We start from the raw sequence: 18,899 nt of genomic DNA, 5'->3' as shown, positions 1-18,899 counted from the left end.
TCAGGACATTCTTTTTCTCTTTTTTTTTTCTTCCTTATTAATCAAACAAGCCAGACAAAATAAAAGCCTTTGAATCTGTGACAGCTGCATATTGATGAGCAGAAGAATGAAGATGTAGATGATATTCTTAGCTCTCACGTGTCTTTTGACTGTCCTTCTCACACCTCCTCCCTCAAGAAAACCAGGCCTGGTGCGTCAATATCAGCCCGAGAGGCCACCGCATTGTAATTGTCCATCAGGCTCATGAAATGCTTGTCAATCACGCTTTACCATGACTGATGTCTTGACAGCTGTCAAGAGTGATAATTATGGAAAGTGATGGAAGATACCAAGGTTACTTTCCATGAGAAGAGGACAACCACAATATCCTTCCTGTTCATGTTCACTGAGAAGCTAATGTGTCTTTGTTTTCAAACGCTTAAAATAAGTAGTTAAAAAAAAAAGAAGTGTTTTATTCAGACGTGCTGACAAGTTAATGACTTTGAGGAACAATTTGGTGGAAGATGCCCAAATAGAAGAGTCGGAAAAAAAAAAGTTTGACGTAACTCAAATGATAATTTAAAATCCATATTGCACTTTTATTAAACATTTAAAAGACATGCAGGTAAGTAAAACCAAATACAATCAACAGTCATTCAAAAAACACAAAGCTTTGTTTTCTCCTTGACACTCACTTTTTTTTCAGAACGGCCAAAAATACTTGCGAAATAAGTCATCAAAAGTGATGACAATTGGTGAATTTTGAGAAGATGAACACGATTAAACCTTACAAGCAGCGTCTCATTCATTTCATTGAAAATACGAGTGCTGTCTTTTATATTTTACCCATTCGGGGTTGAAACACACGCTCGCTCAGTCTCACACACAAACACAGGGAGAACATGAAAACTCATGTTCGGCATTAAATAGGCACACGTTCAAAAGAATCATGTCAAGTACAGCTGAGATAAACACTTGATCTGTGTTTGTTAAATGCAGGTGACCCATTTTCATAGCGACAAAACGATATACGGCTTAGCTGCTGCCTGCTCAGGTCCATCCATAGTAAAAAAAAAAATTAAAAAAAATATGCAAATGAGGAACATTCTGCATAAATATACACTACAAGTACATACTTTAAAGCTGTATAATGTAAAACGGTTTTCAACATCCTTTTCAACTGGTTAGGTCAGCATCCACAGTGAAGGAAAAGCCTGAACCGGAGAGCGAAAAAAAAAGAAAAAAAAAGACATACACCTACACATTTTCCAATTGAATGGTCCTTCAGAAAGCGCTCATGGCGATGGAAGTTGAGCAACTCGAGTTCATGTTCCGATTTTACTTTTTGTGAAAGTTGTGAGGAAGGTATGTGTTAAAAATAACCTTAAAAGCCTGACTTTTTTTTTTTTATCTCTTCTTTTTCTCGTGCAAATTCACATTCATTCGTGTCGTTCCACAGTACACGGCTTAAGGCAAGAGAAATCTCCTCAAAGCATTTCAAACGATTGTCACCTTTTAGGCCCAAAAATAAAACACGTCAATTTCGTAACATAATCTACACATAAAAAATAATTTCAGACGCAGTTTCCACAGGATTAAATAATATTGTTCTGAATGTGCTGTTTCCTGTTGATTCTGCAGGACACTGGTGTTTGGTGACGACCAGACGGACTCTTCATGTCCTCTTATTGTCCCCCCCCCAGTCAATATCTTCATCAGCAGCTGGGCTCATCCATCTCTTCGTCGCTCCAGTCAGGAGGCGCGTCAGTTCCAAAGTATCGATCCCCAAAGTTTCCTCCAGGGAAACAAAACAAAAACACAATCAGTAAAAAGCTTTAATGACGCCTTGAACAGAGACATTATTAACACAGAAATTAACAATGCTAATAATGGGAGGGGGAAAATAAAAAAAAAAGATCAAAACTCGTAAATATAAATATATAAAACTGAAGTTTTTTTTTTAATTAAATTAATTAAATACAGTGGGTGCAGACAGGAACAGATTGTTGCATGTCCGAATGTCACAAACAGACATTTCTCCTTCTCGTCACTCACCTATACCAGGTATGATGTGAAAGAGGTCATTGACCTTCTTGTCCACGGCTGTCGTGATGATTTTGACCTGCGGGAACGCGTAGGCTACAGAGTGGACCCCCATCTCAGCCATGAGCAGAGAAACCATAAGGATTTTGTCCTCCTGAACATCGTGATCCTGAGAAGCCAAAACAACAACGACGACATAAAAACAAGGCGGTGAAAAACAAGACGACACGCGGACGTCGTGTTGGGTTGAAGTGGATGTGCTGGACACACGGGATCACGCACCAGCAGCACTCGTACAGCCATCATGGCAGCAGCTCCCGTGGACACGGTGCAGTCCATCAGAATCACGTGATCCTCGCCGATGTCTTTGGGCAGACGCAGGTAGTGCAGCTGAAAATGTGTAAAGGCAGGATGTGGCTTAGTACTCGGAGGGCAACGTGCGACACGGACGACCTGAAAAGAATTGTGACGCGTCGAGTTTTCCGACTCTTTCGCGGAAACAAAAGCTCGTTTTAGTTTGATCCCGACATCGGTTTTCTTTCCGTGTGTGTTTGACACAGCTTTCCACGTCGGTGAGACGCACCCAGGTCTTTCTGTGTCCTTTTCTAACACACAAATAAATTCATTTTAGCAGAGGATTTTCTCTCAAGTGTAAAAAAAAAGTGTGATAAAGCAAACAAGGCTGGGTGAAACTACACAAACGTCCGAGAACGCTGCGTTAATGCACGTATAACATTATCGTTGTTGTCAAAAGTGAAAAGTTTTCCGCGTTGAGGATGTGAGAGAAAGTGCAGGACAATGCAGTCAAACTGTTCTGCGGCTGAACGCTGTAAGCTCCGCAGCTCATCTGTCATTAATTCAGTTCAGCACCTCCGGTTCTCCCGTGTCCTGGTTGGTCTGGATGAGGATTTTGCCGATGCGGACGTCTTTGCAGACGGCCCTCAGCGCTGGCTCCATGGTCTCCCCGGCTCGCAGGATGGACACGCCTGTGATCTGAAGACAACAAAGACGAGAGTGAAAATCCAACAGAGGTTAATTGCATCAGTTTAGGCGGAGGCAAAATTCCTTTGAATAGTTCTTAATATGAAAAAACAAGCGCGGGCTGGGGGGGGGGGGGGGGGAGATGGCAAGAAGTAAATGGAGTTCACTCACCCTCTTCCCGTGGAAAGCCCTGCCTTCATAATCCTCTCCCTGGGGGGTCTGGACCAGGTGGACCTGAGATAGTATTAAAAATCATAACAGTGTGAGCACAGAGGAAGTACAAACCTCTGTGTGTGTGTGTGTGTGTGTGTGTGTGTGTGTGTGTGTGTGTGTGTGTGTGTGTGTGTGTGTGTGTGTGTGTGTGTGTGTGTGTGTGTGTGTGTGTGTGTGTGTGTGTGTGTGTGTGTGTGTGTGTGTGTGTGTGTGTTTGTGTCATTATTAAGGTATAGGAACTTTCCTTTGTTGTGACTTAATATCTTTCTATTCTCATGTTGGGAGTCGGTACAGTATGTTCACGTCTGGCTGATGGTCTGTTCAGCAAATACAAGCTCTTGTTCTTTTTCCCTTTATCCTTTCACGCTCACCTGCGATTCCAAGGCCGCACGTTGCACTGCATCTCACTCTCATGTCTACCCTCCAGCTGTCTATCTCGTGCTTTCATTGAGCTGCATCCTCTCAAACATCTTAAGGTTCGGGCTACTAAACAAAGGGGATTAAAGCCATCTTTCTGCAGTGCAACAACTTAATGAACCGCGCATCTTAGCATGTCAACCTGTGATGGCAGAAACGAGAGCGCTCGCTCGATCAGCAGACGCATCAGCCTCTTGGAGTAGAAGATGAACTCGTCGCGGCTGGTCTCCTTGTTTCTGCGCGAGGAGGAAAAACAGGACACGGTTGTTCCGGACGGCGGCGGCGTCACGTGCTTCACATAGTCCCTTCATGGGGAAAGACGTCAATGTGTGGCGACCGAGGTTTCTTTAACGCTTACCTGATGATGGTGTGCATGCCCCGGACTTGGGGGGTGCTCTCCAGCACGCTGAGGGTCTGGGGGAGGGGCTGGGCCTGGTGTGCCGAAGCCAGGGCCGCCCTGTAACCACGGCAACAAATAGCAGTGCGGGGGAGGCGCGGGGTGAGGGCCGCAGACACAGGAAAAGATGGACAGATGCATGAATACAATGCATATGAATACAAGTTCTTGTGTTGAGCACACGTGTGCGAGTTGGTACGCAGAATAGAGAAAACAACGCAGACACACGTGGATGTACATGCGGGGGGGGGGGGGGGGGGGGGGGCACAGCTGGTTACGGCAGTGTAACGGCAGTCGCATGACCAGTGCTGAGTATGTCAGTGGAAAACTACAACAGAGACCATGATGATGGAAAACAAATATTTCCCCCCCCCCCTATATTATACAGATTAAATTTTCTGAAATTTTATATAAAATACATGTGCAATGGTTAGTTGCCATAATCAGTCTCCACTTGTAATAAATCACCAAGCTTACACAAATAAATATTAGTTTTCAATCTCGTTAGCTCGAGTCTGCGTTGGGCTCAAAAGCACACGACTCAGTGAAACTGACTACAGTTTCTAAAACATCACTGAGATACACATCAGCCAGATGCAAAAAAAAGAGAGAAAGAAACGAAATCATAGCAAATCTGCTCACATATCCCAGCGAAGTTTCCTCTATTGGGGAGAATTTGTCGACGACAATAACAACAGAGGAGACACAGAAAGACGAAACACAACAGATAAGAGGAGGGAAAATGAGACACAGCATCAGGTGGATGAAGGGATGGAGGAGATATTTACACGGTGAAAGGTGCGACAGCTGAGGACAGCGGTGTTTAAATCTCTTACAAATGTGTCTTGTTTATATGGCGGCACTCAAGATTTGAACGGGAGCGAAAAAAAATAGTTTCGGATCAGATTGCAACGTCTACGTGTTCGACCTGCGTGTGTGCGTGGGCAGTGCACAAGCTCTCGTGCGGCTGTCACTCTTTCACGATGTAGAACAGTCGAAGTTGGTATTTGAGCTCACAGGCGCCAGCACATCCTGTGTCTAAAGTCAGACACCAAGCTCACTTCCTCTCCTCTCTCTCTCTCTCTCTCGGTCGCACACACTGTGGCCGACGCTCAATGGAAAAACTCCGCTCTTTGTAGTCGGGTATTGGAAACTTTCTCTGTGGCTGAGGTATGTGATAGTCAACAATAGCTGCAGAGGAGCTTCCTCTCGCTCGCTTTCTGTTAGAGTCACTCTCCCTCTGAAAGGAGGGTCAGCGACTTGACTCGTTGGTGTATTTTTAGACACAGAAGGCAGGAAGAGTGCGAGCTGTCGTTTCTCTAAAAGGTAGAGCGAGGGAGAAATAAAAAAGAAAAGCCCCAACGTCTTTACGTTCAATACTGGCTGCACCACACTACTTCCAAACTTCTCATCTTTGCTGCAGTTTCAAACGGCACGGCGGCTTTTGGATTTCAGCCTCTATTCAAGGCCCGGCGTGGGCCACAGCGCCGTCTCGACGTCTCGGGACTGATCGCTAACGAGCCGCATTCGGTTTGGAGGTACAAGACTGCCGCCTGGTGACGTGTGGTGGCAGCCAGCACATTGGAGGGAGGCGGGGGTTGGGTTTGGCAGGACTTCCTGTCAGTGAGAAGATGTTGAGGAGAGTGTGACAGACATGATAAAGGCCACTCTACCTGACGCTGAGCTCGCGCTGTGAGCCGTGGAGGGTTTTTTGGGAGGGGGGGGGGGGGGGGGGTGAGGAGAGAGTGGGAGAGCAGTCCATCAGCAGTGTGTGTGTTAACCGTTTCTTTGTGTGTACTGTGGGTGACAACACAAGGCCAGCTACAATCTAACATAAAGTGCAGGAAGTACACTTTTGGTGAGTCGTGATCGGTGAAACTAAAGACGTGTGCAAATAAACAAAATCACCGAGAAATATTTTTCTTGAGAGTTGCTGATTTCAAGCAACGTATCGGCAGGTGGCGGGTGCAACAAAATTATTCAGCTCAAAACTAAACATCACCATGAAGCTGCAGCTCTTCTCTTTGCGTGTAAAATACGACATTTACACTCAAACCCATGGTTCGTTATAAACAAAAACAGACGTCTCCATCTCAAAACTCTCAAGTCCACAAAGCTTTTTTTCCTGTGTGAAAAGCCTTGGCATTAAGTTAAAAAAAAACCTCAATCAATTTATAAAACACTTTATATTTAAATTATAATGTACCGGTACAGCCAGGCCAGCTCACATTGCTTTGAATGGTGTTTAATAACAACAATCACAGCATACAAAGCTCAATGATCTATTCCTGTTGACACATTTTGCTGTTGTTGACTTCTATAAAGCTGCTAATGAACTTTATTAGGCTTTTACTTTAGTCTTTATTGGGACCCTTACTATTTAGGAATCCATAAAAATAATCACTGCAATGCAATCTGTAATTAATCTGGAGAATGACAATAAATTATATTATGCAGTATAGGATTGTAAAATAAAACAATGTCAATACTGGACTGCAATAGAATAGAACATCATAAAATTACATGAAACAAATTCAATGCCAAAGATAGCAAACCCACTTAGCTATCGCGCCAATAAAGATGTCAGTGTGGTTTTACAGCAAGCTGAGAGCCACATTAACTTCAATGCATCATCAGCACAGTGAGAATATCTGCTCATCTCACCATTAAATAAATAAAATAAAAACAAATTCTATATCTCAAATATTTGGGCTACATATGGCTACATACATGTAACCATAAGTGACATTAGACCAGGTTTTAATGTTGCTTCTACACTTGTGTTTATGCATTGTGTTGTAAGTTCAACTGGAATTTTTTTTCAATTGACTAGAATAATAAGATTTTATTAATCTCAGAGGGAAATTCTTTGTAGGCTGAGCTTTTCAATCAGAATGTATGCCAGTGGCGTCCAAACTGTTCTTTTACCCGGCAACATAAATGTGAATTATGACCGTGTGAATTAATAGACAACATTTTATTCAAAGGGTAATAATGAATGTAAACTGGTTGAATGCAGAAAAAAAAACTTCAGCGCACCAGTGTGCATTTGTAAATGTGGCAATAAGAAAAACTGATGTAGGAATCCAAGAACGATGCCAACCGGATATTTATTTTATCTCGACTCCTTATTAAAAACCACATACAAATAAAAACGCCTGCTGACACAGAAGGAAAAAAAAACTGAGGAAATGCAACCCTGGAGTGGTTGTTTGCACAGGAAGCAATAATTGTCTCTAATTTGTACATTAGAGTCAAAATATGCAGTCAATTTTTTTATATATGTACCTAATAAACTAAAGAAAAACATTTTTAATTTCAAACTATTCCCTCCTCTAATAACAAATAAAAAAAATTTGGATTATACTACAACATTTTGAAAATAAACCAATGTCTTAGCTTCCATTTGAACTCACTTAAGCTCTCCAGTAAAAGCTGTGCCATATTGATCCTAACCACTAGAGGGAGTACTCTTGCTTGTAATTACATGCAACAGAAGGAAGGGCCACATGTAACTACACCTTTTGAAACCAATTACACTTCAAGTCCAGAGAAGCTAAAAAATATTTTTTTTCCAATAACGTCAAAGATGGTCAATCTTGTGGCTTTACTCGAAATATAAAATATAATATATAAAATACAAAATACTTTAAAGCGTGTATTTAGATGTCGAGCTGCAAATGCAATCTTTCATACCTCCTCCAGCTGACTGTGAACATGCTGCACAATCAGATCGATGGCCACCATGTTTCCACCCCCTAAAAAAACACAATGACACTCGCTTGGAATCACTGGATTTTGAGAACTGCGGATTTTGTGCAGATTACCAAGAATAAAAGCAATAAAGTGCAATTTAAGACATTTTGATTTAATGCGAGTGCAGTGCTCTGTGATTTACCGTATTGCCGCTGTTATGTCATGAGGATTATATAACACTGAGCATGTAAATATGTTAGTATGCACTCACCACGTGGGACCACAATATCCGCAAGCCGCATGGTGGGCTCGATGTACTGCTCGAAGGCGGGCTTCACGAACTTGTTGTACTGCTTGATGACTCCTTCGATATCGCGGCCCCTCTCTGTGATGTCCCTCCTCAATCGCCGCACCAACCGGATGTCAGAGTCCGTGTCCACGAAGATCTTCATGTCCAGTAGCTGAGGGGGAAAGCAGGAAACAGCTTGACTGAAGACATTCACACAACTGAAGCTCAACCAAACGTGGTTCAATAGCACTGTTTTAGCGTTTTGTTGTTTTGTTTACGGTGTTTGAAATTCCTGTTTCATCAGTCTTGACAAACTTATTAAAAATATTTAGCAGCTGTTCCAACTCTTTTTGATTTTTTTCACTGTCAGACAATCAGGAATAATAACTTCTGATAGAAACAAAGCTGACAAATTGAATCTTAAAAATCTTTTTAATTAATTGGGAAAATGACACATGTCAAAGAAACTTCTTTACAGGGACCAGATGAATTTCAAGCTACCTGCAGGAGTTGTTTGTCAGCGAACGACATGATTCCTTCAAAGATGATGACACTGGCTCCATATACGGTTTTCTGTGGACACAAGAGAAAACAAATATAAGAGTGTCAGTGTAAACAATCAACGGCATTCTGGACACCTGAACTGAAAAGGTTCAAATTAGAGATGCACAGATACCAGCATCAAGTACAACAATATACCCCGATACAACCTGGAGAGTACAACGTGACATCATGTCTAAACAATGTCGCCTTCAGGTACACGAGCGAGCACAAGAACATGTCCGCGGTATAGAGATTCTTTAATATTGATGAGAATTGGCAAAAGTAAGGCGAACAGTGAACAATGATCTGTCAAAATACCAAGAGGAGGCGAAAGCTAGTTTGTACAACACCAGTAACTCAATCACCAGACATTTGGAGCAGCAGAGTTAGCCTGATGTCACGGAGGTGGTTTGTGGCAACACATAACCTTTGCATATTGTTTGTGTATAGATAATATATGAGGCTTTATAGCATTTAATATGTACTCATGTCGGTACTTTGCATCAGCAGCTAACTAAAGATTATACTCATAATAGTCCTTTAAAAAAGTGGTATCGCTTATTTAAATGTCATGAGAGTAGAAAAACCTGAAAAATTAGATTGTATTCTAACTTATTGTGATGCACTTGCATATACTGCCAGTCACAGTGATGAAACACAATCCACCCGAGTCACTGATGAATGAGAGTCTAAATGTAATAAAGACATAGTATAAATAAAAACAAGCGTACAGAACTCAGGGACCATCTGGAGATGTGCCGACTTGCAACGTGACTGAACCTCCAGAGAGGGAGATTAAAAACCCTCTTAGGTAATAAGAGAAACTGAGATTATACACTGCGACTCTGACACGCACTCTCATTAACTCACAAATGCATTAGCAGATGTGTGGATTGTGTGCATTCGTGCTCACCCACTCCTTCTGCCTCCCGTGAGTCGTGAAGTCATACACGGGGATTTTCACGCTCTTGCCCTGTTTGAGCTTGCGCAGGGTGTGTGTCAGCAAATCAAAGTCGAAGGCGTCTGGATGGTCAAAGTTATAGTCGTTGCTGGCGGCCAGGACCTGCTGCTCTGGGGACAGGACCTGCGGATTGGCACATTGGCGTCAACAGAATGTCTTCACAGCAACAGTGTTGTGTTTCAATGCAACTTGATTTCTTGAGCAAAATAATTTGGAAAGCTTCACTTTCTTTGACCTTTGCAATGGACACACGTCGACATTTGCACATAAAACCTGGAAACCAAAAAAAAAAAAAAAACAAGCACCGACACACAATTTAACTGCAATAAAGATCAATGCACCTCCTCGATTACGAGCCTCCGATTCACAGTCGTGCAAAAACACTTAAGCACAGATTACTGTTGAAGAGCAGTCGAAGTGAGGAGCCTAAATTTAGGAGAACATCATGCGCCACTGTGACGTTTGTACCAGGTGGTGTGTGTGTTGGTGTGTGTGCATGCAGGCGTGCGTGCGCCCTTAGGGTGGTCAAGCACTGAAACCCCAGACAAGGTATTTGGCGGTTTATGAACAGCAACCTAAGTTCACCCACTACATGCTGAATGCGCTGAGCCGATGTTGCAGGCGCTCCCGCGAAGGAAAACGAGTTATCTGTGAAAAACCACATGAATTCGAGATGAAGTATGTGTAAATGCCGTGGTAATGCAGAGAGCACACGGGCTCTTGCTGAGGGCGACAGAAGCACCGGTCACTGCTAAATCCCTCCCACTCCTCACTCGCTGAATTGCGGCTGTCAAGATTTTGACGGGATTACGTAACCAAAGAGTGGGTGGTGGGACAGAGGGGCAAGAATTACGGCTTTTGCTTGACTGCTCGCCACCACTGTTCTTCGTCTTTCCCCCAATTCTCTTGTCATTGTGCCTTCATTTTAACACATGTACCTTTAAAAAAATTTTTTTTTTTTTTTTTTTTTTACATTTTATCCAATCCATCTTCTTTCTCTTCAGTCCCCCCCCCCCCCCCCCCCAGTTTCCCTCAGGGTTTCCAAAAGTAATCCTACTTTCTCTTTCGCTCCGTCTCCTGCACTTAGTGTCACTCATTCCTGCCCTTCCTGTGGGTCGCCGGGAGGTGAACAGCCAATGAAAACTCAGATGAAGCAATCATAAAAGGGCCCTGAGACTTACTCCCTTGAAATCAAAAGACATGCGCAGACATTCAGGTAATCAAAAGCTCCACCAAACAGATAAGTGATGGCACACAACATCAGGAAATCCAACATGGTTCACGAACAAACGTACCTTGTAAAAAGAGTCCATGGACAGTAGAACAACCCAGGGTACATCTAAGGCCTCGATGATTTTCCTGGCTACGGTCGTCTTCCCTGAGGCACTGCCACCACACAGACCTGACACAGATAATTCGTTAGTCAAAAAAAAAATGGGTGCGTGCACATTTAATTACAATTTCCAAATATTTTCACTTGGTGTGCAAAACCTTGCCCCATTTTAGCAGGACAGCACACGCATGGACTGCTTTAGGCTACTATCATCAGCCAGAACGAAATGTGTTTTAAAGTGCAGATACACTGACTGTGCCCTGGTGTTTATAGGTTTGTTCTCACATAGAATCATGTTTTTAAGGTTCAAAGCAGATTAAGCTTTCGACTCAGTTCTTATGTGGACAATGGTGCAGGTGAGATTTTTCAATTCTTTGTCTGGGAAACAAACTGCTTATCTGAATCTCAAAGACAAGCACACTCAGTTCTTTACATCTGATTGTATGCTTGATGCAACTGAATTTTTCTCTCGTAACTGAAACGCTTTAATAGTTCCCAGTTGTTTTGCTCAGGCAGATATTATCTTGTCACTGAACAGGCAATAGCTTGTGACCCAATGGGACTTTTGTTACTGCCCACTTTTGGTATGTGAGCAAGCAACTGAAAATTCCTGGAGACAACATTAGCTGACTGTAGGTGAGACTGGGTGGGCGCACGCACACGCACGCACATAGGCACGCACACACACAATCACATTCAGACAAACAGGAAACAGAGTCAGAATCCGGCTCAAACATATATTGTTGAACTGTAGGAGGAATTCAGAGTACATGGAGTAACCCCATGCACACACAGGATCCTTGCACTATATAATAATAGTGGAATAAAAATGTGTGCTGGTTCATTCATTTTGACAAGTGAGACTTTCTTACCGATGACGAAGGCGTCTTTGGACTGTGTTCCATGTTCGTTGTACCACGGCGGACGACCAGCGGTGTAGATGGTTCTCTTGGACGTGCGTAAGAGGGGAGGCTCGGACTTACACTGGCTGGTGGTCCGTTTCCTGGCTGAGAGGCCACTGCTTACCGAAGGGAGGAGCCGGTCCAGTGATCCTTCGCCACCGCCACTGTAAATCAACAAACACATACAAACACTGTTAGGAGCCACAAAAAATTCCTCTTTTTCTGGTCAAACATCGCTGAGGTAATGTGGGACTGCAACTAGTGAAACCACATGTCTTGAAGTTTAGTCACTCGAATTCCAAACAATTACATGTTCTAAGAATGGAAAAGCATTGCTCAGAGATTTGTGTGTGGAAACACAACAAAGAATAATACAACAAATAGTAGCGACAATAAAAACAAATGTGTGACAAGGCAATGAACCACCCTGAAGACATGACAATAAAACAAATGTAATTTGCAGCACAATGTCAAATTGTAGAAACGCTTCTTGTCAGAAGGAATTCGGCATCTCTGCAGTGTGGCTCCACATGCAAAAATCTCAACATCTGTTTGGATGGATACACGTGTAAAACAGTTCACCGAGAGTCAATAACACTGGCCCAGGATTGCAGAGGCTCCCTCTTAGCAGGGGTTAATGTTTTGTTTTGAACTTATTCGACCAGTGAACTTTGCCCACTTCTGCAGCATGTACCTGCCAATACCAGAGTACGTACAGTATGTACCTAGGTCTGTTTCTACGAGTGGAACTAATGGATCAAGACGTCCTTAAACCTAAATCCTGAGGTGTGGTGTCAGTTTCATCTGTGAACATATACTGAAATTACTCATGGGAAAAACTTGTAGAAAGCCACACAGAGCTGGTGGTGTGGCTTATTTGTTGTTAAGATGTTACAGGATGGATGATTTTCCAGGATGAGGCTGATTTAGTTGAACCCCCTGAAAGGTCTTGAAGTTTTTGCCAAAAGTGAAACTCAGAAGCAGCTAAATATTCACTTACGATGAACACAGAAGGTGACCCAAATACAGCCCGTCCACCTAAAGTGGACCTTCTGAAGTTGTGTAATCACTTAGAGCTCCTCATAAACAAATCGCCACCACCTAATTCAAAACAGGTAGCTTGGGAGCAAGACAAAAAGAGAATTTGCGTAAAGGGTTCAAACAAACCCTCATAGTCATTCGCATCTCCTGCAAGAGACGGAACTATACAGAGATATTTATGTAACACCCGGTGCAAATGTTTTGTGTTTCAACATCATTCACTTGCACGTACGGGCTTCTGTAAACGCTTTGCAGCTGATGTGATGGTGCCAGAGCGGTTACTCAATGGTTCGCCCGGGAAACAAGTGTTTAATTTTGTGACAATACAAAGCAAAAGTGAAGAGGAAGGAGCATTGAGATTCAGCTAATGGTTCTGGTTGATTAGGATTCAGAGCAGAGAACAAAGCAGGTCCAAAGAACTGGCCCACCACATTGCTGACAAGCCTTTCTCTTACATAAGCTTGCAGTTTATTAGACTTTCAGAAACACAACAGTCATTACTTCCATATCATTGGTTTCAACGTTGCCTACAATTGACTGTCACAAACAATACCTTCAACAATAGTCCCAACCAACCGATTGCTTTGTGGATTATTTTACAAGCAAAACACTGAGTGATAAGTTCACCAGGTAACAGTTGCTAGAAACACTTACTTCATAATGCGAGACATCCACACTTCACCGAGTGAGGACTGTAAAAAGCCACATGCCATAACTGCTGTGTAGTGGAGTGCCGGTGTTCGAGAGTCCTCTCTGATCTTCTGCTGAACTGTTATCCCAGCCAGCACATCTTTAAACAGGCATAGCTCCCCAGGTGAAGTGTCACAAGGGTCAGAAGTGAAGCAAACAATAGAGAGCAAAGATTGCTCTTATCTACGCACTTAACCTGCACTCAGAAAGAAGCAGGGAGTGGACTGTGGGGGTGGAGAGGAAACATATGGGACACAGTTTACTACGGCCGGGGTCTTATCACTTCAACCCAAACCAGGGTGCCACAAATCATTAGCTTAGTTGACTGTGCTGAATCATGCTCTTGTTCAGGGAATACATTCCTCTTTGCTCATGAAAAGCATACCGACTTCATACCCAGTCCATCATGAGAAGAAACAAGTGACAAGAGGTTACAGTGCACCTGATGGTGGAGACACAGGGACCATTTGAGCCTGGTGGTCAGCAGTGCTTAGGGATAGTATTAAGAAGTAAATAAAGTAACGTCTCAAACTCTCTTTGATCTCACTGGATTGTCTTCAACTGAACGAAAATGATCAGATCCTTTAACTTTGGGTGACAACATTTTGTAAACAAACCGAGATACTAATCAGTGTCAACATTCCAATTCACAGTACACAGTATAGATAATACATAATAAGTTACGCGGTGACAGCTGCAAAACTTCCCAAGCCATGTCAGCAAAAAACATAAATACTCTACACAAACCAGGCTCAAAGAAAAACTTCTTCCAACTATCACAGCTGAGAAAACAAGAAAAGTAAGAATTGAACAAAAAGCACTTACCTGCCATCAGATCTTAGTGTCCAACAGCCAGATATTCTCGCTCCTGAGTACGCTGGGAGGGAGTTCATAGCTGAACAAACTATGTGTGTTTTAAATCTAATCTTAATCTGCTCCCAGGATGTATGTTCAGTATAGGTAGTCACACTCGGCACACTTTGCTTAATATGCAGCTGACAGAACTCTGCTACAACACATCCAGAGAGAAACACACACACTCAAAGAGTTTGGGCAGTACAAAGGGGCACCAGCTGGGATAAGAAACGAAACTTTAAACATCAGTTTAGCTTTCAGTTTCTTCCATCCCCTCAGAGAAGCGAGAGAGAAGGCACTGCAGCTTTGTGAAGGAAGCGCACTCAGCTTTTCCCTCCTCTTTTGCTCGCTCGCTGCTCCTCCCTTCAGTCGTCCAGCCAACAAACGTAAGAGGATAACCTACCCTCCAGATTATGTTCATTAGGTGGTATTAATAGCATCAGGTTAGAGTGAGACCTCTTCACTCCTGGCACACACACATACACACACACATGCCAAGCTTGGGTCATCTGTCTTTGACAGCCAGTGTCGCAATATGTGGCTGGAGGTGAAAGAGGCACCAGAAGAGCGCGGCAGAGACACAAACAACAAACCAGGGGGAAAAAAAACAAAAAAAACAAGTCACACAAGACAGTCAGCCATTATTCTCCTCTGATGTTGATACAGCTGAACGAATTCACAACAGAGCTGCCTCAGGCTGAGGTGGAGGAAAGAGAGAGCAAGAGAGAGAGAAAAAGAAGTAGAAGAAGAACTAAAAGAAGAAGAAGAAGAAGAAGAAGAAGGAAGGGCATTGGGGAGGTGATGTGCTGTTACCCTGCAGGGACTAGTGATGTCTCTGCCTGATCCCAAGTCTGAGGATGTCAGCACCACAGCAAGTGTGTGCGCACGCACACACACACACACACACACACACACACACACACACACACACACACACACACACACACACACACACACACACACACACACACACACACACACACACACACACACACACACACACACACACACACACACACACACACACACACACATTCAAATAGGCACACACACAACCAGCAATGTCCCCTCCCTGACTTCTCTCATAGTGAAGACTGGGGAATAAACATCATGATGAAACCTAACACTACCTCTACTATCAGCTGACAGGCTGAGGAACAGCCCAGGGCAACGCACACTCCCAGCTCCTAAACACACACACACACGCCTCCCAGATCACAACTTGTACAGAAAAACAAATAGATAGTTCAGAGGAGACTAACAACTCAGTGTTTCCGAGTGCGTGAAACACACAACACCCAGAACTGCTGGGCCACACTTTTGAAATCTCTTAGCGGTGCTAATGCATATAATCTAAACCAGTATTTAAAACAAATCCAAATATTTGAAGTTCTCCTTTGTCTTGTCTTCCTTGTTGAAATCTGGGAGGATCAACACATGGGAATTGGTTGTTTTCCTCCGATCTGAAGCTGCGACTGTCTCAGTGTCTTTAAACTGCTGTCAGAAGACAGCTGCACAGTAAGGAAGCCCCATCGAAACAAGAAGCCTGCACTCGGTGCTATGCCAAACATTCGAGCAGCTCTCCACAGCCACAGGGAAGCACAGCAGGGTCTGAACTTTCAGCTTAGAAAAAATAATACTGTGAAAATACAATAAAAACTCTCGATTTCCAGTGAGACCATTTTCAATTGACGCTTTGAAGCTTCAATATTGAGAGAACCTAAATGCACTGGGTGAAAAATGGAGATTGTGTCCTTTTCAGAAGAAAATATGTCAGGGTGACCCAAATGTTCAGTTCTTTTTTTAAAAACTAGGGCAAAATTATGTAAGTGAATACACTATGTATAGAGTGGATCAAATATCTGGAACAAAAGTGCAAATATAAACAGTCCTGCCAAATATTAAACTGTAAATATTGTGGTCACTGCCCTTGACTGAACTGTAGTTTGTGATGCTTTACTGTAAAAAAAATAAGTACAATTCACCTTCTGAAATGATGTGTGTATGTCTAGTTGTCCAAAGAAATTCTGGCGAGCACAAGTGATTAAAAGGTTGTTTCAGTGTTATTCTGTTTCTATTTTCTCAGGATTGTTAGTAAACTGTATAGTAGATGTAAAGGTAATTTTAAATGTCCTGTCTGGAAGAGATAAAACACACTCTACGTGGGTGTAGCACCCCCTTGTGGCGTAAAAGGAATTTAATCTGCTAATCTGATCTGATGGAGAACCTCGACTGGGTCAGTATGACAGCCTGGCACGTGGACTTCAAATCACATTCAGTATTCGTGGTCTAAATGTAATATCAGCCTTTAAAACCTATCTAACTTGAGGACACGTGTCATACATGAGCACCTTATTCAAACTGTACAAAGCTTAATAACGGCTTTATTCCTGTACAGTGTGTTTATTCTGTTTTGTGAAAGCTGCAGGGTTCTTTCTTCTTACACCCATCCCAAGTATGACATACTAAATTAGCTAAAGGCTTTTTAAAACCATTATTTAGTGTTACTTCCCTACCTCAAATGAGAGCTGTGATGCCTCGTGTAAAATATAGATATCTCTTAACAGCTAGCAGGCAGAAATATCATTTATTTATGGGGAAAACTATAATAAATCAACAATTACAGATAATATTCGTGGCTGCCATCGCGGATACGTGTTACTTTGTATAATGGACATGTAGTGCGACAGGACGTGTAAAGATGCTCCACCGAAAACACACGCCACAAATGGCTTTCTTCTTGTATTCAAGAAACGCTAAAATAATATTTCAAGGTCTTGGTGTTCTACCTGGTAGTGACAGAGGAAGTTTTCTCCTCGCTGTCCATCTTTGAGCGTCTTTCTTCCATGCTAGCCGCAGTCGTTGCTACTCTGTTGACAATCAGATGTGACGAGTTCAGCGGACCGCGTAGCATCATGGGAGATGCAGTCGCTCAGCGGCCCGTATTCTGTGTTACATGAGCTCCCTGGAACTACAAGACCAACAATGCACAGGTTTAATTTTTATGATTGACAGATGGGAGCGTGTACGGTATGGGGATAGTTGGCCTTGCCCTAAAGTGGTAATGGCTGAGGTTCAACGGGCCACGTGTTTCATCACTGCAAAGCCACTTTATCTACGTTATTTATATTTGTTACTCAGGAGCATAAACAGCAAATATTTCAGTTTCAACAACAACTGTGAATTGTTTTTGTCTTAGAATGATAAAAACATATAGATTAAAAATGTTAACATAACATGTGGAAAGCTCTCATTTTGTTGTAAAATACAAAATATTCAGATATATAACACTGTACTGTGGTATGTAAGGATGATGCCTGCACAATAGGGAATGATAAAGAGTGACTATATCTCTTTAATCCCATGAAACTTGTTCTGACTGGTTGTCTACACTTTCAGCTATTTCACCTAGACACTTTTTTGGTTTGTGTGGAATAGTAACAGGTGTGAATGTCTATACAAAAAGTGTACATGTGCCCAAAAACTGAAAATGGCGTCCGGCAAAAAATATTTGGATATGTAAAACTGTGCATGGGCACACCTGCACACACATTATGATAAAAAGTTTGGAGTTAATCCAACTAAAAAAAGAGGCAATATCATGTGTTAGTGTTTGGTCAAATGACAATTTTCAAAGTGCTTTTATTTTGAAATCACATATCAGATTTGACTGAGACTATCGATTTATCAATCTGACATGGAATGGGTTTATAATATAGGGAGTTTCCTTTCAATATTAGTCTGAATTCAGAGGAACCCAAATGTGCTATTCTGAGTGCTCTTATTTTGATATGACACATCTTGAGCTGGTCTACTATCAATCTGAAGTTAAATTGGTTTATAGCAACAGATGCATATAATGTAATATAATATAATATAATATAATATAATATAATATAATATAATATAATATAATATAATATAATATAAATTAGAATGAGCCGATGTTTTTAGTTTTATTGTAACATTAGTACAACACTGATTGAAAATGTGTTGTTTTTTTGCTTCTGCATATATAATGCAGTTATACAATATATTTCTTAACTTAACTTGAATTCTGCATCATCCTTGAGTCCAATGAATTCCTTCCAGCTCCAATCCAAAATGTCTTCATCAGAGGAGTGATTAGCTCTCTCGCCTCAGGAGAAAATGTGGCAAGTAGGGCTTTTAGGCCTTTGTGTTTATTTGCATCTTCTCCCTGGGTTTCCTCTCACAGTCCAAAAACATATGCTTGAGGTCAATTATACTCTAAGATTTCCTGTAGGTATGAATGTGAGTGTATAACAGTATTTGTGATGGACCTGATCAGGGTGTGTCTTGCCTTTGCCCACAGCTGGAATCTGCTAAATGGACCCAAGCCTGAGTTTGATTAAGCAGAAGATAGAGAGATGCAAAGATAGTAAGAAAATCAGAAGAAAAGGCAATTATTGATGCTCAATTTTCAATTCAATGTACTAATATTGTCTGAATTGCCAGTACTGATATTTGTGACCTCTGTTTGTATTTCCTATTAACTGCCTATTACATACTGGCATTTACAATCATTGTACTGATTAAAA

At 42.1% G+C, this 18,899-nt stretch overlaps 1 protein-coding gene across 3 annotated transcripts; it reads right to left on the bottom strand.

Annotated features, from left to right (window-relative positions):
* Positions 1 to 553: 553 nt before the first annotated feature.
* uckl1b (uridine-cytidine kinase 1-like 1b) lies at positions 554 to 17,210 on the bottom strand. 3 transcript variants are annotated; one of them, XM_080496724.1, is made up of 15 exons: positions 17,130 to 17,210; positions 11,725 to 11,918; positions 10,815 to 10,921; positions 9,472 to 9,642; positions 8,517 to 8,588; positions 7,998 to 8,187; positions 7,727 to 7,788; positions 4,673 to 4,692; positions 3,992 to 4,090; positions 3,776 to 3,869; positions 3,175 to 3,237; positions 2,893 to 3,015; positions 2,305 to 2,412; positions 2,035 to 2,191; positions 554 to 1,774 (listed from the first exon to the last, which is right to left on the bottom strand). In XM_080496724.1, the coding sequence occupies exons 1-15, from the start codon at positions 17,186 to 17,188 to the stop codon at positions 1,695 to 1,697; spliced, it is 1,599 nt and encodes a 532-aa protein (XP_080352850.1). In that variant the 5' UTR covers positions 17,189 to 17,210; the 3' UTR covers positions 554 to 1,694. The 3 variants fall into 3 exon arrangements, with proteins under 3 accessions (XP_080352850.1, XP_080352849.1, XP_080352848.1); XM_080496723.1 differs by lacking the exons at positions 4,673 to 4,692; positions 17,130 to 17,210 and adding exons at positions 5,704 to 5,720; positions 14,311 to 14,633; XM_080496722.1 differs by lacking the exon at positions 17,130 to 17,210 and adding an exon at positions 14,311 to 14,633.
* Between the last annotated feature and the right edge of the window lie 1,689 nt (positions 17,211 to 18,899).

The sequence above is a fragment of the Blennius ocellaris genome (assembly GCF_963422515.1).
Source record: "Blennius ocellaris genome assembly, chromosome: 5".
NCBI lineage: Eukaryota > Metazoa > Chordata > Actinopteri > Blenniiformes > Blenniidae > Blennius > Blennius ocellaris.
Note: the sequence above shows the minus strand (reverse complement) of the source record. Positions and strands in the feature narration are given on the sequence as shown.

Bases quoted from the DNA above. Each gene is read 5' to 3' on its own strand.
- uckl1b (XM_080496722.1), bottom strand. From the start codon at position 14,378: ATGAACTCCCTCCCAGCGTACTCAGGAGCGAGAATATCTGGCTGTTGG. The intron at 8,589-9,471 runs GTGAGCACGAAT...TTGTGTCCACAG, and splicing joins ACGGGAGGCAGAAGGAGTGG to AAAACCGTATATGGAGCCAG. The intron at 2,413-2,892 runs GTGCTGAACTGA...ACACATTTTCAG, and splicing joins AGGACACGGGAGAACCGGAG to CTGCACTACCTGCGTCTGCC.